We start from the raw sequence: 22,900 nt of genomic DNA on the forward strand, positions 1-22,900 counted from the left end.
ACAACTCTATTAGAAATTCAGAGGGTTCTTTTTTTTCAAAAAGAGGCTAGTTTTCTGTTTAATTCCCTTTTATAATCTCTTTACAAAGTCTTCAGAAAATTTCAAGGCCATTTCAACACATCTGTGCCAAATGAAGTTACATCTTGTGCTTTGTCAACACTAAATGCATTCACATTTTAAGTGTCTTTGCACTCTGAATATGCCATGTGGCAGTTCTATTCAAGTACCCTCTGTTGTACCATGTATTATGATGATGCAATCAGCATGTCACCCCTGCCTGTAACACCGTGTTGTCATTGTAAAGCAACCACAAAGATGAAGCAAGTGGCATTAAAGGATTTATTGATCCTGCCATCCTGCAGTTCAGAGAATGTGATTCTCAACACTGGGGTTATGTGTACATTTTTTTTTTTCTTGTTAGAGAAAACTTCTGGTAAGCTTTATCAGCTGGCGTCTTTTATATTGTTGGGGTTGATGTCTGATGTCATTCTGAATGGGCTGGTGAGTGTGAGTCCTCAAAAAGCTTCCACCTCTGCGTCGCGGTTTGGCTGCAAAGTTCAGGAAAGGGAGAAATGTCATGGTTAAAAGAGGCTGCGTACGAGAGCAGACACACCGCTGCTCAATACCATCAAACACAGCTGAGGGTCCAGGGCCGCCGGCCACCTGAGATGCATAGAAAGAGAAGCATGTGTGTTTCACAACAAAGGCCAGGCTGAGTTCCTACTCCCACCCTGGACATCACAGGCCACAAAGCACTGAACTTCAGTCATCCGCCACACCACCCGCTAACTCCCTCTGACTGGGACGCTGCAGTCATCAAACGCTTCCGTAGGTTATGCCACCAGACTTTGCCCCACCCCGAAACCCAGAGCTGTGTGGAGAACTCTTTATTTTTGCAATTTCTGTCAGTGTAAGACTTGATGAAACAGTCACCACTGCTGGGCCTTTTTAAAGATAACTGCGACCTAAAGCAGCATATCCTTCCTGACAGGATGAAGAAAAAAAAGTGTATTCTGCAGAGTCATCTTAAAATCAAATCGACAATTGTTACTGTTTACAGTATTTTTTGTCATATATTGCATTTGTTCTGGGTTATCCTTAAATATTTATTTATTTATTTACTTACTTATTTTTGTGTAGTGCCAGGGCAGGTAAACCTGTCACTCATATTAGGTCAGCCAGTAGCAAACCACAACCATGCAACAGTCCAATCAACTCTCAGTTGAGTAGATTAGTGGGCATCCACTAGGCCTGCACGATTCTGGCTAAAATGAGAATCACCTTTTTTTTTTTTTTTTTTTTTTTTGCTTAAAATCAAGATCACTATTTTGTAGATGTAAAATAAAGCTTAATAAAAGGAGGCTATTATTATTGTTAAACAAATGGTAAAATAACAATAATAATATTAAGCATATGTCTACTGTTGGTTAAAATGCTACATTTTGTGTGGACTTGAACAGACTTTAAATTTGTCCTGGTTGTTAATTTACAGTAGTGAGGACATCAGAATAAAACTATTAATAATTGTAAAGTTGAATTATTATGTTTGAGACACATGCTTGTCATTTGTCGTTGACATCAATTTTAGACCCTTTTATTCACTGATAAAATAAAATCTGTCATCTTATTCCCTCTTGCATTCAACATTAGAGCAGTTATACTGACCCAGTAAACATTTATTTTCATGCACAACACTTTGTGTTCGCTATGGAAAAAAAGCATATCAAATGCTTGTGGTAATCATAATGCTAAAATGTGATATTTGGTTTCACTTTCACTGCTTATGTCGTGGCTGTCGTCACTTGGAGGAAAAAAAAAGATACATGCAAATCATACTTCATAAAACAGCTCCTGAGAATCGATCACTCTGCAACAAACTGAACGTTTTTTTTTTTCCAACTTTATTACCCTTTACTCACAGACAATGCAGGTTCTGTTCACTAATGTAGACATCATTGGCAGACATGCGCGCATCCTCTTGGTAATAAACAAACAGTGTGTCAGCTCGTGTAATTTCGCGGTTGTGAATATGTCATTACATTAACACAGATTTTCTATTTTTGGGTGAATTATTCCTTATAAATACAGTAAATACAGTGTGAAACCTTTATTGCAATTTGTAGGTAAACATGCTGCTGAGCAATTCGTATAAAACAATGTGAAGACTTGTGTGACCGCCTATGCTTCTCTCCTGACCATGAAAATATAATCTGCTGAATCGTAGAAAAGCAGAATTAAGATCGTGTGTTGAGTTGAATCGAGATCACAATTTGTTTTTTTAATTAATCGTGCAGCCCTACCGTCCACTTTTTCAACAGGACTGGTTTTGGGAATATTTTTCATAGGTATTTTGTTTTGGTTAAATTGAAAAAATATCAAACGATTCACTTAAATAACTGTGTATATGCATACATTTGTTACTGATACAGCCAACAACTATAAGTATTTTGAAAGAATAGTCTGACTCAGTCCTTCGTGAGAGTGGGCCGTCTCTTGGCATGCTTTGCGTACTGTGATTCGTTAGTTAAACTTTCTACCATCTTTTGAATTTATTGATTCCAATTCTGCTTATCGATTTGCATTCCCAGATTCAATTTCAATGAAGTAGTAAAAAAATATAGCTGAAAAAAAAAACAGCATTGAGCTGCTGGATCTGGAAGGGGTGTGTATGTTGGGTGGATTGCCTTTGTCATCTCCCTAGAAATAAACAAACATTGCTAATGGGCTGGTTTATAGTTCTATAAAAGAGAGAGATTTTTCCCTCTAAGGTAACACCTACCAAAACGATGATGACTTGACAATATAAAAGGGGTGCAGTCCTTGGCTTTGACTGAACACAGTTATTGACCTGTGACACTCTTCAGTTATTTTTTTGCTTGAGCTTTCCTTTTGAAGTAAAAGGGAAAAGTGGCTCACAAACAACATTTTGTGTTGTTGCCGTATTAGAGTCTGTTAATGAAGGGCGTTCTGCTCTCGGGATGCACAGTGAATCAAATACAGTACATTAGTTTAATTCAATGTTGAGAACCAACTAGGGCTGCACAATATATCATTTCAGCATTGATATTGCAATGCGATCATTCGCAATAGTCACATCGCAGGATATGCAGTGTTGAGTTAAATATTATAAATTGTCATTTCATGTGTTTTTGATGGCTGTGATTTTGTGTAATGATGTTAAAAGGATTACGGTATAAAAAATGAGACCATTAGTGACCCTAACTATTCATTTAATTGAATTTAATTTTTATCATTTAGTTGCTGTACTTTAATACCGTTAGACTCGGAAGACTATAAAACACTTTATTATAGTTGCATTTTTTTCTTAATTGTGTTTATAGATTGTTATGCATGAAAATACTCAACACATGCAAATACAAATATGCACTGCAAATAGTACAGACCACAATGGAACGGTGTTGGGTGACCCCAAAAAGTTTATAAATTTTGTTTTTTATGGAGATGCAAATTGTAAATCTTAATTTATCAATCTCTGACTAATGAAATGCTCACAACACATGCAAATGCACTACAAATAGCACAGACAACAATGAAAATGTGTCAGGGGACCCCCAAAATGTTAAAGTTCGTTTATTCCCACTGCAGAATCATCCTTATTAAACTAACATTATAAATCTTTCCAAATATTAAGATCATTTGTTGAAATTGTATTCATATCACAATATATACAGCAAAATAAAAAAATATCCCAATGTTACATTTTTCCAATATCGTGCAGCCCTAGAAGCAACATCAGATGCTTGGTCATGTTGGTTGTGACACCTTGCCCTTCAGCATATTCGTTTTTTAACAGTGATCACACTTTTCTTTGTCCTCATTCTTTACTAAATGTAGCCACATGTTTGGTTGCTTCCCGCAGTCCATATTTAGGTTTAGGGTTCTGGTAGTTCACAAGCACTAAAGGGTCTGACAGATAAAAAAAAAAAAAGGATTTGAAGTCTTAATATTCTAGATCTTAATATTAATCTTAAGAATTTGTTTCCAGAATTGGAATTAATTTTCAATTCCCAAACCTGTAGTTAACAGTAACATTTATTGTTCATTTAATTTTCTATAAACATTTTTAAACTCTAGAACCTAGCAACTGCTCCCTATGGACAAAACCCATCCCCCCATTTGTTCATGATGTTGTTTCACTTGAATGTTTTACAAGTAGGCATGGGACGATAACCATTTTCCAGGTATACCACAGTTTGGAAAAGTTAAGATTTTGAAAACCACCAAAATTTTCTTTAATATTGTTCCTAAAGTATGTGTATGATATTTTTGTTATGTTTTTTTAGGACAACAGTGACTCCAGCAGGAAAAACATCCAAAGATGGCGTTTTAAATTGCAAAGAAATCTCTATTTTAGAAACTAATAAAGACCACAGAAGTCTATGATAAATTTTTTACCCAGACTTTTAAAAAGAGTATATTTTAGAGCAGTGAGCACAATACCGTGATACCTTGAAACCGTGACATTTTTATTCAAGGTTATCATACCGTCAGAATCTTATACCGGCCCATGCCTATTCACAATGGGGAAGAAAACTCTATCACTCTATCTAACTTCTGTTTCATGCTGACTTTAATACTGCAATCCTGTTCACCGTTGTGCAGTGTTATTCTGCGGTTAATCATCTAACCAGGTGTGAACTGTAAAGCCTTGCGGGTGTCTAATGGGATAGTGGAGATGAGCTAATGGCACACGCAGAGTGACAGGCATGTATGAAGCAAACCGTAATGATCATTTTACAGAGTATAGTTCTAGTTTCAGCTTTGGTTTGAGGGATTGTGTCAGAGGGGAATGTAAAAAGAGCAGTCTTTCTTAATGCTGCCAAATGTTCTACGCCGTGGTAGTCGTTCTACGTTGTGGTTGTGTTTGCAATGATGTAATGACATATTAATTGCTGTATGCACTTTTAAAAGAAATCCTACTGTTTAAAAGTTAGAGATTGGACAAGTTTCTAATGCATCAATTAAAATTGGGCAGCATTTTAACAATGACAAATTCCAGGTATTTTTAAGCATTATTCTTTTTTTTTTTTAATCTGTAAACATCTTGTTTTCGGTTTGTTTAGATGCCTATGATGTGTGTTGTTCATATTTCGGTCTACTGCAGCAGACAGAGGCAAATCTTTTTAGCAGTCTGAGAAACCATTTACAGAACGCTGCTTTGTGTTTAAAAAGATAAGATGCTGCACACATGTTTTTTTTTTTGTGTGATTTTGTTTTTAAAGTGCTTGCTATGTTGTTATCAAGTAAAACAGTCGTCATGCCAACTTGCAACGTTAAACAGAAGCTTGCGATTCTTGCTCCGCCTTTGAGTTCCTCCTTGTCCACTGCTTAGGGAATGACATTGAGCGGTGCTGTGTGTAAAAGTTGAAATTCTTTCAACTTGACACAGCATTTCAAAAATGTCAAGCAAAATGGAAAAGTAGCGCATTGGAATGGAAAAGCATCTTCTGTGTGAATGGCCCCTTGTGCATAGCAATAACTGCATTAACAGAGCAATTTTACCAGAATTCATTTTTGTCCAACCAAAGCTTCCAGGTCTGAACACAGCCCAATTCAACCCATTACACTTTGGATGCAGTATACTAACCAAAGCTTGAGTCCTGCACAGGCCTTAAATCTAAGCTTTAACCAGGGACGCACAGGCTGTAGCCCTGCTCTTGTCTAACAGCTTATCAAAATGTTTGATCCGAAGATTCTCTTTTTTCCGCTTATACTGTTACAGCCATTAAAATAGACCAGATTGGTATTTAATAGAATTTTTTTTTTTCCTTTTTTAAAATCAAAATAATTTAGCGCAATGTTTGGATTTTTTTTTTCTTTTTTTAAGTGACATCTAGATTCAAACGGTATGTGGTCCATAGTAAGTTTACTCAATTTACAAGTTGTGCATTGTGCATAACCAGTTGGCTCCTAATATAAAATTGTCACTATTTGAAAAGTTGACCAGAAGTTTGCCTTTCCTCTAGAGTTTCTTTCACTGTTTAAGTTTGCCAGTGTCAATTTTTCTCTTTACAGGGTGTCTGCGGGGTCTTTAAAAGTTTTAAAAGTTGATAAATCAGTTATGAGAAAATTAAGGCTCTTATAAGTTATTAAAGTCTTAATTGCATTTTTACGAGGTCTTAAATTTTGTTCAAGCGTTGTACGCAGTGTTTGACTCTAACAAAGCATAAATATATTTATTTTCCTCCTAATATTAACAATGGCGTGCTTGATCCACACGGTTGGTTCAGGCTGGGGCACTTCTGGCCAAGCTCCTCTGTCTGGGTGATATCACGTAATTTGCGACAAACATGGGAAGGTGATGTGATGCTCTCCACATGTTGCTAAAGCGTAAAGCGAAACAGACAGCAAAATGGGAAAATGTAAGTTTGCGTACTCCTGGTTGGGGAAAGACGAGTTTAAACAATGGCAAAAGCCTTTCGCTGAAAACAACCGTGTAATTTATTCTTTTAAGCTTTGTTTCTTCCGAGCTTATCTGAGTTCTGTTGCATGGCTGTGCTACATTGATTTAGCTACAACTCTTTATTAACAACTGTTTAGTAAGTTAAAGGTTTGATACTAATTAGAACTTAAAATGGTAATGAGGTCTTAGCTTTAAGACTTTAAGACCTCAGAAAATTATTTAAATTACCTTTAGGATTCCTGCATATACCCTGCTTAATGTTCTCCATTGCATGTGGCTTGAATTCTCTATGCACATAGCATCACTAGCACTTCTGGACCACATGCATTCGAATGCATCAAATATTTTATTACGTTTAATTTTTTATTTAAGAAAAAAAAAACATTTTTAAAGCAGGTCCAAAGCCTGATATGCGTGCTAGCTATGACGTGAAAATTGTCCTGAAGCCTGGCCCTAGGGGCATAAAGTCAGTCCCCAACGGGCTCGGGCTTAAATGCTGGGCACTAACCAAAGTGACAAATAAGAACATTTGGGTAAACTATGCATTGAGAATTTTTGCACACCCTGTATGCTAGTGCACTTCTATAATCAAATGTGTTTCATTTTTGAATGATCTATTCCTTTTTAATAAAAAATCAGGAGTAATGGAGGGATAATCCTCTTAAACATTAAACCTACTGTGCCGTGGCCTTCCAGCGTATTAGTTTGAGAACGCTAATGATTGTTCACCATTATTGTGTCAGTATGTATTTGATCATGATGGAACATATATTAATATCAGTCTCTTTATTTCATGGTCCATATTGACGGGGTAATATGATTCATGACTGTTGTGATTTTTAATGGTTTAAAAACAAAATTTTGCATGTTAAAAAACACTTCTAGTTATACGAATCAAACCTGCAAATGGTCTGTGCAATGGCTTCATACAGTAGCAGTAGTTTAGTTTATATTCACTGCATAACACCAGTCCAGTATTTTACATTACTCCTTTTTGTGACCAGACGTGGTTTCATTTCACAGAATGAGGAAGAAGTCCAGATATTGTCACAAGCTTTTCTTTGTGTTTAAATTTGATCCATTTCATTAGGCTTCTATCATCTTGATCCTCTTTGCCCTCTAGCATCCAGTATGAATGAAACCGAAAAAAACATCAACGTGTTATCACAACACTATTTCAGAGGTCTTAAACTTCTCATGGTGACCTACTGTCCAAGTGCTTATCAAACCTGGTTTAGCGCATCTGCATGTATTTAATATGATCCTGAAAAGCTTAATTCAGCTCCTTCAGTATGTTTAATTATAGTTGAGCTCTGTTGGATTGTAGACCAGGAGCAGTTTGAAGATCTCTGCACTATATTGACCTTATTCTAAAATGCGGAAGTGCACCTGGTTTTGCAATTTGTCTTCGAACTTCCGATTCAGTCGCCTATGGAAGAAATGACTAGGAATAATAAACAGCAGAAAATGGTCAAACTACTTGCTCTACAAACACATGTTTGCATGACTATACAGACCAAGTACAGTAATATAATAAGAAAATATCAAATTGCAGCATTAAGCAGAGTAACGAGCAGTTTTTAAAGTCAATAAAATAAATATAAGTGAATGTGAACGGAAGTCGCTAGACAAAAAGATTCAAATGGCAGCGCCCGCTCGACGGCGGTGAATACTGTTGAAGTGAAATTTATCAGCCCTTTTTTCTTAATTAGTTCCCGTGTAATGTTTAACAAAGCTAAGAATTTTTCACAGTATTTCCTAATATAATAATTTTTCTTATACAAAAAAGTCTTTGTTTTACTTCGGCTAGAATAATAGCAGTTTTTATTTTATTTTTGAAACAATTTTAAATTGTAATTTTTAAAAAAAAATTTTTATTGTCAACAGAACAAACCATCAACATACAGTGACTTGCCTAATTAACCTAGTTAAGCCTTTAATTGTTACTTTAAGCTGAATAATAGTATCTTAAACATAGGGCTGGGCAATATTGCAAAAAATATATCACGATATGTAGTCAATCAAGGGCCATAAATACTTGCAAAATAAAAGAATGTTTTGAAAACAAAAGAAGAAAGTATTGAGCAAAAAATAAATTAATAAATGAAAATCTCCCAAAACCGCAAAGCGCAAATTTATTTTTGTGAAAAAGAAAAAAAAAATTTTGCTATCAAAAATGAAGATCAACAAAGAAAAAATTAAGTTTTGAGAAATAAAAATGAAATTTGCTAACAAAAAAAAGAACTGCAATTAAAAAAAATGTAAAGCCAATGCTATAAAAATGTTTAGCAAATATATATAGTTTTTTTTTTTTTTTTTTTTTGCAAATATTTTAGTTATTTATTACACCGCTTTTCGTTTGCAGTTCTTTATTTTTGTTAGCAAAATTAATTAATTTCTATTTCTCAAATTGCATTTATTTTATTGCTCAATACTCTTTTTTTGTTTGCAAAAACTTTTATTTTGCAAGTATATATGAACTTATATTGACTCCATAGGTATCAGGTTTCATATAATTCGGTATTGATAATTATTGAATGTTTTTTTTAACAATTCATTTATGAATATTAGGATTTTTCTTTATTTAAGCACTAATTTAGTTTAGCAATATTGCTAAGGCAAAGGGTTTTAATAGTCAAATGCAAAAATATTTAAACAAAATAACTAATCTCTTTGTAATATGATAAACATAAGAGACTATTAAATTTAATAAATAAAATGTTTGTGGCATTCTGAAAAGTTCAGATTTTTTTCAACTAGGAGTAACTGGCAATTGCGCATGCATCACGTCACTCCATGTTATTACATTTGAATAAAACTATATACCCTTCTTACCAAACTTTATTTTATCGTTACTGATAATAGTGTCTGGTCAATTAATAAAGATACCGATTTTATCACCCAGCCCAACCCCCCCAAAAAATAAATTCTTGTAAAATATTATGCAATGTCATCATAACAAAGATAAAATAAATCAGATATTAGAAATGAGTTATTAAAACTATTATGTTTAGAAATGTGTTTAAAAAATCCATTAAACAGAAATTGGGGAAAATATACAAGGGGGCTAATAATTCAGGAGGGCTAATAATTCTAACTTCAAATGTATATTGTCGATAATAATGTTATCACAACAAATAACAAAAAATCTAATTTTATATATTTAATTCCATAGCTCCCATCCCTAGTCTGCAGGATTTCATGTTTGGCACATCTTGGCGTACTGCGAAATATTAGTTTTAAATTTTCAGTGACCTGTATTTTCATACTAAGAATACTTTAATATAAGTACACATACAAAAGCATAGGTATTGAAAGCATTAGTGCAACAGTAGCAGATATAGTTGTTGCTAGGTTTTTGTTAATGTGCTTTTTGTTTTTGCTTCTGCAGTGTGTGCTCTATCTGTGGGCTCTGAAGATCAACCACCCGACCACCCTCTTCCTCCTCAGAGGCAACCACGAGTGTCGGCATCTTACGGAGTACTTCACCTTTAAACAAGAATGTAAGCTCAACTCTTTTTCGACTCGTAACTTGTGTGTGTCTGTAAACGTTATCAAGAGAACGAAATGAGATTTTACCACATCCTATCATTCAAGCCTGTCACGGCAATTTTTTCCCCATTACCATGCTGGCATCCCGAGAGGGATGGTGTCAGGAGAGTATTGGATGACGGGCCACAGGCTCAGAGCTCAATCACATCCCTCGGCGCTCGTCAGGGCTCTTCACTCCCCACTTAGATTTACATCAGCCATCATCCCTGTCATGACAAACGCTGACAGCTAACTGAAGCCTTCACACAGGAACGGCTGTCTGCTTTCCTCTAGCAGCTGATGATCATAAGCAGACCCACACAGATTCTGTGCAAAATTGTAACACCTGCCATTTATGCAGTTTTATTAATCCCTTGTTTAACGCGTTCGATAAATATTTGGCTAATAATTATGCTTCAAGCTGCTGCTGTGGAGTTTTTCAAAGTCCTTTGTTTTAAGCTTATTTTTGCAGTGTTAACATTTTCACTGGTAAAGTTGTATTATTATTTTTTTGATTCATATTTTTATTATTAGGGATGTCCCAATCAAGTTTTTTTTTGCCCTCGAGTCTGAGTCATTTGATTTTGAGTATCTGCCGATATTGAAACCCGATTCAATACTTCTATAATACATAAAACATTCTTCACTTTTTTAGACTTTAGTGCAACAAGAAATATAAAATTAATATAAAACAAGTAGCACCTCAAAACACACGGCAGGCAATCCCAAATTTACATATCACACTGTTTACTATGTCAGTGTTGTCGTCATCAACTTTATAATACTCCAGACCGCAGACAAACGCATGCTTTCCACTTCAAGCTGCTTCTGTGTTCTACTTTGCCAGCATTTAACCAATAGCGTCTTTTCAACAAAGTGATGTCATGCCGCACATGTTGCTGTTTCTGTCTGTCTGTCAAGAAAGAGGTCAATCAAAAGTTTTTAAATATTTATATACATACATACATGCATTCGAGTCCTATTTGGGATGTAACGTCCGATACCGATTGAGTGTGAAACCAAGTGATCTGGCCCAATTTCCCATTATGTGATTGGATCTGGACAACCCTAATTATTATAATTATTATTACTATTATTACTTAAAATCAAAATGAACAAAATGTTTTGAGTAAAACAATTTGTTTTGCAAGGCTCCATGTAACATTTGAATAGCGTTTATTAAATCATTTTTCAAAGCTGTGGCACTGGTATCTCGGACATGTAGTATCAAAATTACATGTCTTGTCTTTTAGAAATAAATATCACAGCTTGAATGGACATTGTATGTTGAGTTAAAGGATAAAGATGTAAATTCGACAGATTGTTCATTTATAAAAACACTAGAAGTATGCAAAACATATAATGTAATTTTTCTATTAATTCACATAACAACTTAAATAAAAGTTACTTTATGGCTGGTATTTATAAAAATATTAGCCTGATGACATTTAGTACATAGTATAAAAATGTATTGATAAATATAGACATGTTTTTTTTTCATTGTCTTTTATAAGAGCTCCTTTAAAAAGCCATAAACGATCTTTAATCAGAGCAGATAGTCTTAAAATTAGTAAAATGATAGCAATAGATGTTAAATGCACTGAGAAAACTGAATATAATAATCAGTATTTTTGTTTTTGCTTTTTATGAACATCCTTCAGTATGTCCTTTTCAAAATACTCATTAAATGTTACAAGAGTTATGTTATGTGAATTTGTATGTAAAACACATTTGCTCTGTGCGCGTGCTGTATTTTTTTTTTTTTTTTTTTTTGATCGCACAGTGCGACTTGTGTTTTAAATGAGTACAGCGGTTATATTTGCCCTGCCATTTAATGTTTTTCATATGCATAAGGACATGGCAACCCTTATCTGGTAGGCAAATTGGTAGCAGCACCAGTGCAACCTCAAAATTAATTGCTACCAACATGGAAACACACACACATACTTACACAAAAACAGCCATTTAATCACAGTCTGCAGCCATAAGTTTTAGTTCTACTAAATAATTAAATTTTAAGCTTCGATTCATATGAAATTGTAATGTCAAATGTATCAGTGGTCTGCATCAAGAACTCTTTAATTTAGCCAATCAGAATCCACCCATTGTCCAATGACATTTCTGTTTGCATCAGCAGATCCTGGTTGGAAATGCGTTTATTCAGACTAAAATCGAGGTTGGCTGTTTTTCCAATCCAGCTAATCCAGCACTGGAACTCGCAGTGCTGTTAATAATGGTTGGGTTATCTGGATTAGTTAGTAAAGCCCCATTCACACAGCACAATCCCATTCATTTTAATGGAGAGCTGGTGACTTCCGGCAACTAGACTTACAGTGACCATTGGTGACAGGATGTGGCCATGGCAAGCAATGGGGGATGTTAGACAAAAACTCGCTTGCTTCATTCATACACTGCTCCAGCACTAGCAATCAGTAGTCGCTGTGCTGACTGAGCCTAAATTTGTTTCTTAAACTCCGACAGCCATTTGGGTTTTATTTACAGATGTATAGCAATGATGGCAAAATTCATACATTAGTTTTAAGTTCATTGTTCACATTAGAACAGAAATCGAAATACGGCATGTGGATTATGCAGATTTTAGTCTGCATAATCCATTGACTGAAGTGCAGTACAGACATGTGAACCCCTTAATCATACTATTACCATTGTGTAGGATTTTTGCTGCATTTTGCGACAGGATAGTCTGTACACACGACTGTTTGACACTATTCTCTCCACCTATCATTAAACCACCACAGATACCCGCATCACAGATTTTCCTATGCAGTGTCTTAATTCTATTAAAACAACACTCTTCCAGCTGGTCATAATCTCATCCAATATCTTGTTTGTCATGTGGGGCATGCATTAAATGTTTCTGAATGAAAGTGAAAGTGCAAAACTGCAATTAAAGTCAACAAAACACCCGAAATTACATGAATCTCTGGAGGAAATGTAGATGGTGTGGTGACGCAAAGACGTTAATCGAATAAAGTGATATAACATGTATAACGGGATCATGAAAGCAACTCATGTAATTAAGCATTTACTACACTGTAAAACCCAATAAGTTAAGGTAACTCAAACCATTTGAGGAAACCGATTTCAACAAACTATTTAAGTTCAAAAACTAATCCTAATGAGTACTGTGAACTTAATCCATTTCGATAAAGAAAGCAATCTGAGCACAATAAAACCCAATAAATGAAAAGAACTCAAACCAACTGAGTACTGTAAACCCCAATAAGGCAACTCAAACCGCTTGAAGAAACCAATTGCTACAAACCATTTGAGTTAAACTAATCTATACAAGTACTATGAACTTACTACATTAAAGTTGAAGTAATGAGATATTTAATTAACTCATTACCTTCAACACTGAGCTCAACTCTTTTTCAAATGAGTAGAATTAACTTTCAGCCAATTTTGGGTTAACAACACTCATTTTAGTTGATAAAGTTGACTCTTGGGTTTTACAATGCACTAATGACAGGCATTTATGCATTCACTCTATTCTGTTGGTGCTGTGGTGGATCAAGTTGCTAATTAGTCAGTGTAACTTGAAGATTAAATGTGAACCATAGTATCATTCTGTTATATTCTTTAACGTTTACATACACAGCAGAAATTGCATCACAAATCAGTTTAGCAAATTAGTAGTGACACCACTGCGAAACTCTAAATTAATTGGCGCCAACATAAAAACGGAACAAAAGAACAATTCAGACACAGTCTTCTACCAACTAATACAAAAACGTTTTGATTTGTAACGTCAAATGGATCAGTGGCCTGCATTAAAAGCTCCCCTATTTTAGTCAATCAAGATCCAATGGCATTCCCGTCAGCATCAGCAGAAATCTTGGCTCTTAATGTGTTCATTCAGCCTAAATGGAGGCTGGCTGTTCATCCAATCCAGCTAATCAAAGAGCCTTTGATAAGGATGTGCTGCTTCATCGCAGTGTTGTTCTTTTGCTCATCACGAGGCGGCCTGTTTCTCATCTGTCAGTGCTGCTGTTTACAATATGCGGCGCGGCTGGCCCATTCTAAAATGTCAGGATTTAACGGTGGTATGCGGGCCCCGTGTTCCACGTGTAACCGGTCTCTGGCCTCCTTTTAATCAGCCTCCCGCTGCGCTCCTTTCCTCACTTCATCCCAATTAGCACACGCGTCTGCTTGCAACATCACCTAACAAGGCATGCGACATCCTCCTCCTCCTCCATCTATTCCTTGGAAAGTTGGCAAGCCCCCTGTTCTGCCCTCACCCACCCAGCATTACTGTGATATGTCAAAAGGACCAGCGTGACAGCCTTGGCTTGAAAAGCTCATTCGCTCCTTTAGCAAGTGTTCAGAGATGCATGGGTGTTTTTTTTTATTATGCTTCTCTCATCGCAGGCAAGATTAAGTACACGGAGCGGGTGTATGATGCCTGCATGGAGGCCTTCGACTGCCTTCCTCTGGCCGCTCTGCTCAACCAGCAGTTCCTCTGCGTTCACGGAGGTCTTTCTCCTGAGGTCACCTGCCTCGACGACATCCGGAAAGTAAGTTTTTAAAAAAAAAAAAATTTTATTTGGCATTATTTTTATTTGTGCTGTTGTTGTTGTTGTGTTCAACCGTATTGGATGGCAGGGAGTTTGTTACTTTTTTTAAGATAGTGTTTTGAGTGCTGTTGTGATGGTTCTTTTGAAGAGGATGATTTTATATATGCAGCTTCTCAGGGAGTTGTGCTGTTAAACCACAGTGAGCTGTCAACGTGCTCAAGCATTCTTTTGAGAGGTTGCATCTTTAAACTGATCTGTTTTAAGCCTTGCTAAGAATATTCAAGTTAAAAAAAAGACATGGAGTTTAGATTAACTCGATTTTGCCTTGCTGTTTGTTGTCTAAGCACTACCGATTATTTTGAATTCTTCAATTATTGTTAAAAATATTTAGATTCTTATTATTTTTGTTATTCTAAGATATAGAAAAGTTCAGTTTTTAATATTTTAAACTTAAGATTCATCTTATTTCTACTTATTTCTACTCTAAATCTATTAATAGTAAACGAGCAATATTGTTAATTCAATAAATAAATAAATAATTTAAATGTATTTTATTCAAATACTTTATTTTTATTTGTAGCATAATTAAAGACAATTTAATATAATATTATTATTTCTACACTGTAATACCCAACAGTCGACTTTATCAAATGAAATTAGTGAAGTTAACTCAAAATTGACTGAAAGTTCATCATCATCATTTTCATCCGCTTATCCGGATCGCGGGGGCAGCAGTCTTATGAGAGAACCCCAGACTTCCCTCTCCCCAGACACTTCTTCCAGGTCCTCCGTGGGGATCCCGAGGCGTTCCCAGGCCAGCAGAGAGGCATAGTCTCTCCAGCATGTAAAGTGTCTTCCCCAAGGCCTCTTCCCGATGCGACATGCCTGGAACACCTCCCTAGGTGGGCCACCTCTGCTGACTTCTCTCGATGTGGAGGAGCAGCAGCTCTACTCCGAGCTCCTCCTGGGTGACCGAGCTTCTCACCCTTTCAATAAGGGTGTGCCCTGCCACCCTATGAAGGAAACTCATTTCTGCTGCTTGTATCCGAGATCTTATTCTTTCGGTCATGACCCAAAGCTCATGACCATATTAAGAGTAGGAACGTAGATTGACCAGCAAATCGAGAGCTTTGTCTTTCGGCTCAGCTCCTTCACCACAACGGACTGGTACATCGACCGCATTACTGCTGCCGCTGCACCTATCCACCTGACTGAAAGTTAATTCTACTTATTTGAAAAGAGTTTTGTACTGTGTTGAAGGTAATAAGTTTATTAAATACCTCATTACTTCAACTTAGAGTAAGTGAACAGTACTCGTATAGATAAGTTTTTTAACTGCAATGGTTTGTAGCAATTGGTTTCCTTAAACAGTTTGAGTTATTATTAGTTTTACCATACACAGCTGGTTTAAGTTCTCTTCATTTATTGGGTTTTACTGTGCTCAAATTGCTTCATTTACTCAAATGGAGTAAGTTCACAGTACTCATTGGGATTAGTTTTTGAACTTAAATGGTTTGTTGCAATCGGTTTTCCTCAAAGTTTGAGCTACCCTAACTTTTGGGGTTTTGCAGTGTAGTAAATGCTAAATTGAAATAAAATATAATTTAATTTATCAATTTAGTTTATGTTAATGTATTGTTAATGCAATCTATGTTTATCATATAATAAAAAAAGATGGTCTATTTTAGGGCTGCGCGATTTGGACTAAAAAAAATCTCGATTTATTGAACATTTAAACTCGATTAGGATTTAATGAACCATTATTTTATTTATTTTGTTTTTTTTGCCTTCATGATTCACTGACAGGTTTTGTAAAGTAAATATGCTCAGATAATACAAGTGAGAGATTTCTGAATGAACGGTTCATTACTTATAATTGAAGGAATGGCACACTACCTACTATCTATGATTATTTATTGAACATCAACGTTGAACAACTGAAATTAAAGCACACATTGCCTTAAATCAACAGTGACTGTGTTATTATAAAAAAGTTAATAACTTGCACTTTTGGAAACAATAAATAATTTTTATTGTTGTTCATATTAAAAGTAGAAAAAAAGCAGTATCTCTTCTAAATAAAATAACTCTTGCATGTCCTGTAAACAATATTTTAAACGGTGCATTACTTCCATCTACTGAGAACGATATTTTAATGTAAATAATCATTTTAATGTAATGGAAAATAAACCGTCTCAAGGCATCTCTGGTGCAGCTTACAATCATCGTCAATGTACAGCAAAGTAAGGCTCAAGAATGGGTCCATTGTCCTACTTGACCCGAGATCAGATGTGGCTGCAAAGTGTGACTGCAGAACCTGCTTCATACTTCTGTGTCGAGTAATCCGTCGTAACCCATACTGCCTGTCTTGCACGTAGCCGTGCATTTATACTTCTATGTGCTGTTTGTTTTGTGGGTTTTTATGCTCTTCTGTTTCTTTGCTGCTTTTGTTTTTTCTAAATGTTACCTTGAATGTATAAGAAGCTAAAAGCATCTAATTCAGAGGTGGGAACCAGATGATGTGCAACAACTTAGTTTCCAACTGGAGCTGCTCTACGGGACTTGAGCACCGCACATGCTTGTCACCGATACCAAGCTGAACAATCACAGAGCTTGCGCTACCCGTCGTTGCGACGTGTAGTTAATTTTTTTTAAGAGGTGTGTGTGACCTTGCGAAGGCTGAGTTGCACTATACCTGTCCATTCAACGCAGAAGTATAAATCAGCCTTAACAGAGCGGCGTCACACGACACCACAGTCGTTAGGGAATGTAATTGACAAAATCGTCCTGGAAAAATTATTTTATTTTTAAATTCTGAATATCAATTTTGATTACTTTTAATCTTCCAGTCCTAGTCTGTTTACATTTTTTTAAAGAAGTGTTAATACTGTTATTATTTATAATATGTATATATTATTCACCTTTGAAATGTATACTCTTAATATGTTTTTTGATGAATGTATAGATCAAATTTGAAATCTTTAAAAATCTAAGCAAATGTAAACTGATGGCGTTTGTATTGTTGAACTGATGAATAAGTTAGAACAGAAACATTGAGTTCTTTGGTCTGACTGTTTGCATTGCTCTGCTGTTCTGCAGTTAGACAGGTTTAAAGAGCCGCCAGCTTTCGGCCCGATGTGCGACTTGCTGTGGTCTGACCCTGGCGAGGACTACGGCAGCGAAAAGACCTCCGAGCACTTTTGTCACAACAGCGTGAGAGGATGTTCCTATTTCTACAGGTACTCCAGCTGACAGTCTGCCCACATGCGCGTTTGTTTGATCGCTGCCTACTCAGTCCACATTCACAGTCGCACCTCTCAATGTTAGTCATGCCATTTTGACTGATGGACTGCTGGAGTTGCTAATTACACCTCTCTCTCTTTCCCTCTCTCTCCTTCTCTCTCTCTCTCTCTCTTTCTCTCTCTCTCTCTCTCTCTCTCTCTCTCTCTCCCCCCTCCTCTTAACAGTTACCCTGCAGTATGTGACTTTCTGACGAATAATAACTTGTTGTCAGTTATAAGAGCACATGAAGCCCAAGATGCAGGGTGAGTTCACTGCACACCACGCTTCGATTTCTTGGCTTATTTGGACGAGCACTCACTGACAATTGCTGTCCCATTTCACTGACCCCTTTAGGTATCGAATGTACAGAAAAAGTCAGACGACAGGCTTCCCCTCATTAATCACAATCTTCTCTGCACCAAACTACTTAGACGTGTATAACAATAAAGGTAAGAGCTCTTAAAACGTTTGAGCTGGTGCCGTCATGCACCACAATTTGATTATGTGTAATTAATACACCTAATAATCATGTAGGTTTGTATATGGTAAGGTAATTTACGATCGCATAATGAGGAACAAATGTAACTTGAAATTCTAAATGAGGACTACATATTCTAGAAGTTTACAATAAAAAAACAGACAAGAGCTACCATTTGTCAGTAGCAGTTATGTAATATGTTAATGTAGGTCTTGGAGTTCTTCTTTGAATCGTTTTCTCTGCTATGTTAAAAGCAGCTCAATGTGCAATTGAATTGTCAGCTATAAAGTGCTATGTAAATAAGTAAGGTTGCACCGATATGTAAATTTTGGCCAATACAGATAACCGATAACTCTTATATTTGGAAGCTGATAACCAATATACAAGTTGATGAATCCATAACTTGACATGCTTTTTTAAAAAGACCTGATTACAAATGAATAAATGTGAACAGTGGATAGCTGGTTTTTAATTTAAATCCTTAACTAGCTAGGAAACAACCAGATCTGCTTGCTTTTTTTCAATAAGTGCTTATTATCAAATGTTTGCTTTATGCAGTTGCATTACCTTGAGGACACTAAAGCTGCACAAAAAATAGAAAAGTTACTGATATCGTTACTGATATAGAAAAGTTACTGATTATTTATATGCATGATATGCTTAACGCAGAGAAACTCAATTTATTTCAACTGACAAATTCACTTTGTTTGATGAATGCATAGTTTGTTTATCCAGATTTGACTTATCAGGTGCATTTTTATACCCACCTTCCCATCCCCAGTAGGTGCTGTTCTGCTAATGACCCAAAGGTGAAGCTGGAGCAGAAAATAATTAAAAATGAAAGATGAGATGAGATGACAGGAAAATGACAACAGCCAGAATCAGAATATCTGATGAGGTTTTCACTCATTTTTAGTGTTTTAAAGTCTGAATATTTGCACTTTGACACTTAAAAAAAAAAAAAAAAAAACTGAAGTAGATTTAAGTCAGAAAGCATTGTCTTTTAGTAAGATCATTATATTTTAATATATACATTTTAAAATAGTTAATAACATATTTTAAATGTAAAAAGTAATATAAATATTGTATAATGTAATATAAATGTAATATAAAATCTAAAAAAAATGTACACTACCTGACAAAAGTCTTGTTGTCAATCCCTGTGGTAAGAGCAACAAAAAATTACTAGTTGATCATTTGTAAAAGTGGAAGACGGTATATTTTTCAATTAATCATCTGTTGAACTGCTTCCCAATCATCATAAATACTGTTGGAATATCCTATTGGAACCTGCATGATTTTCTCACAAAAATCAGTCAAGTTTGGTAAAGGAAAAAATCATGGTTTGGGGTTACATTCAGTATGGGGTGTGCAAGAGATCTGCAGACTGGATGGCAACATCAACAGCCTGAGGAATTACAACATTTGTGCTGCTCTTTACATTATAAACCACAGGAGAGGGCAAATTCTTCACCAGACATGAACATTGAGCAAGATGAAGGAGGAGGCATTGAAGATGAATCCAAAGAATCTTGATGAGCTCTGAGAGTCCTGCAAGAATGCTTTCTTTCATTACAGATGATTTTATTAAGGGATTTATTTATTATGGGAGTTGAACACAATATTAATTCTTTTTCTATTGCAGCATGACTTTATATTCTATACTGTACATTATTCCTGTTAAGTGACAAAATCTTTGTCTAAGCAAAGTCAGACCTTACTGTCCTAATTAAATCATTAAAAAAAATCAAGGCATGATCATATTTTATTTTTGGTAAAATAAGCATAATCTAAAAGCCCTTGTCCTTTCTTACTAGCCAGTTCTGATACCAAACGATCAACTAGAAGTCAAGTTATTATTTGTTGTTCCTAAAAACTTAAATAGGCAATAAGACTTTTGTTAGGCAGTGTAACACAGAAGATTTACTCCAGGGAAAAGAAATACAGTAATCGCATATTTTCCCAATATCTTGCAGCCTTAGAAGACACCATACAAAACCCTACTAAATCAATTTAAGTATTGGCTAAAACGATAAGGCCGGCAGAACATTATGCGTTGCTATATCTAAATGTCGATCTGGATGTTTGCTATCAGTATACCTCTCCTCATATATTTTGAACTTCTTTTTAACCCATAAGTGACGATCAAAACTGAGTTTTGCTGTGAGTATATTAGGACCTTCAGTCTTGGACAATCAGAAAAGGGTTTCTGACACATTCTCTGGTTTGATCCATCAAGCTGCTGTGTTGAAATACGAGAACAACGTGATGAACATCCGGCAGTTCAATTGCTCTCCTCATCCATACTGGCTGCCCAACTTCATGGATGTCTTCACATGGTCATTGCCCTTCGTTGGGGAGAAAGGTAAATAACAAACAGGAAGATTTGTTTACATTAATTTTGAAGTGCATTGGCTGGTAAAAAATAGTTTTTGATTCTCAATAGAATGTTTAGACAAAACAGTTATGAGGTGGAAGGACATTATGACATCGTGTATAATTCTTTCTTGTGTGCTCTCAGTAACGGAGATGCTGGTCAACGTGTTGAACATCTGTTCAGATGATGAGCTCATGTCAGAGGGAGACGACACCTGCGAAGGTAAAAACAAGCCAGTTATTCATATGAGCTTCATTCTGTGATTGACGTTTTTCAGCATTGTAGCATCCGGATTTTGCTGGCAAATGAATTAAGAGGAGCACTCTGTTGGAGGTCTGCATGAAATTAGGAAAAAAGCTGACGCTGCTATGTTTATGGAAAAAATTAATTTGCAGAAATAACTACAAAATTTCTAAGCTTTTAGGGCTCAACATATTTTCAAAAAGCTTCACAGTAATCATTTTTTGATTTTTTGATGAAATGATTGTAGTACTATTTAGGAGGATACTATTCTTCATTCTTTCTACTTCAATCTTTGATGTTAATTTCAGTGTTTTACTGGCAGTTTCTAAATGATAATGGAACACTAGTTTTCTAGTGTTTTCTATTGTCTTGTTTTCATAGGCCACTGTTTTGATCAATTCAGTATGACTACATTAAGAAACAATAATAATAATAATAATAATAATAACAATAACAATAATAATAATAATAAAAACATACTAAATTCAGTAAAATGTTTTTACTTAAATTTTTTTTTTTTTAGAGTTTTAGCATAAAAAATTGGCATTTTAAAACCCTTGTAACTTTAGCTACTAATGTTTAACGAAAACTAATTCCAACGAAGTACAAAACACTTATTGAATTCAATATTAAAGTATGCTCCATTGGCCTTCTCATTGAAAAGTCTTCTTCCTTTCTATTATTTTGTCTTTTCAGTGTGGATTTGAGCTCTGTTAAATATATACCAGCATGCCCCTCTTCTCATCAAATAATAGTTCCCTGATTAATGTGCATTAGTCCTCAGTGAATAACCCATATATTTCCATTTAGGACACTATATTCTTGTGTGAGGGTTGCTTTGAATATGAATTCAGCGTTAATTGTGGGATTTTTTTTTTAAATGTGCTGCCTGCTTTGTTTCACCTGTTTGAAGCATTTCATGATTAGTTCTTGTTTTTGTTTCCATTTTATTTCAGACTACAGGTGAATAAGGATTAAAAATGAAGTTATGCTTTCCAAGTCGATTGCAATAATAATTGCAACATTTTTTTATTGGACGTTATCTTCAAATGAGGCAAATTTTAATAAATGTACATTAATTTTCTTACATTCCTAGCACACAAAATATCTAACATTGGAGGAGGTCAAATAGATTTTTTGTTACATATCAAACTGTAAGGTTTTGAGAATCTCTTTCTATCTCTCAGAAAATACTGTGCACAGCAAAAAAAATAAATAAAAAAATGTGTTTATATAATTGATGTATATATACTCAGGCCATATTATGCAGGGCTAGAAATTAACTTTCTTACTTGGTAGCACCGGTGCTCCCAACCTGAAATATTTAGGAGCACCAGAAAACATTTAGGAGCACCCACCAAAAATGAATGATATATTTGACATGTTGTATTATAAGGGATTTATTGTATTTGAAAACAACATCAATTGGGACTAACAAAACCCAGAAACAACTATCTAACTAATGCTGTGATGACTTAATATTTGTGCAATAATTCCAAAATGAATGTTGAATAATTATAAAATATCAATGATGACGATGATGACAATAATACTAATAATGAATTGTATTTCTCATCATCATGCTGCCTTGAATGTGCTTTAATGTAAGTTATCTGCTATATAAAGTCCTACTGTTACTTAATGAAAAATAAATTGATGGTTTGCATCAAACACAAATGAAGCATTGCAGTAAGAAATATTTATTTTGTACTATTGTTTTTATGTGCATGTCAGTTTAATAAATAATATTTCTGCTACAAAGCAGTTATCAGTAATTAAATAGAAAAATAATATGCATATCAAGAAAGAACGGACAAAAGAAGAGAAGAAAAGTCTCACTTATGAAAGTTTTGGTTTCAGTTCGTGACGTTTTAATGCTCAGCCTCGTTATGCGCTGAATTACATTTTTCTGTGTTTGCGGAAAAGCATGCGAGTTAGCCGGCCCAATATGAGGGGGGCAGAGCAGGATTCTCCCCATGACCACCGGCTCAATACTGTTCTTTGTTATAACCCGCATCAGTTTAAAC

General features: G+C 35.3%; 1 protein-coding gene across 4 annotated transcripts in view; it reads left to right on the forward strand.

The window, feature by feature from the left end:
- ppp3ccb (protein phosphatase 3, catalytic subunit, gamma isozyme, b) overlaps positions 1–22,900 on the forward strand; it is a 52,799-nt gene that overhangs the window by 17,634 nt on the left and 12,265 nt on the right. For all 4 annotated transcript variants that reach the window (NM_001080594.2, XM_087269630.1, XM_087269631.1 and 1 more), the window contains 7 exon segments: positions 9,816–9,927; positions 14,348–14,493; positions 17,593–17,732; positions 17,961–18,038; positions 18,130–18,224; positions 20,493–20,618; positions 20,775–20,852. In NM_001080594.2, the coding sequence (NP_001074063.2) occupies positions 9,816–9,927; positions 14,348–14,493; positions 17,593–17,732; positions 17,961–18,038; positions 18,130–18,224; positions 20,493–20,618; positions 20,775–20,852 (775 nt within the window).

The sequence above is a fragment of the Danio rerio genome, chromosome 10 (genome assembly GCF_052040795.2).
Source record: "Danio rerio strain M-AB ecotype USA chromosome 10, GRCz13ab, whole genome shotgun sequence".
Classification (NCBI taxonomy): domain Eukaryota; kingdom Metazoa; phylum Chordata; class Actinopteri; order Cypriniformes; family Danionidae; genus Danio; species Danio rerio.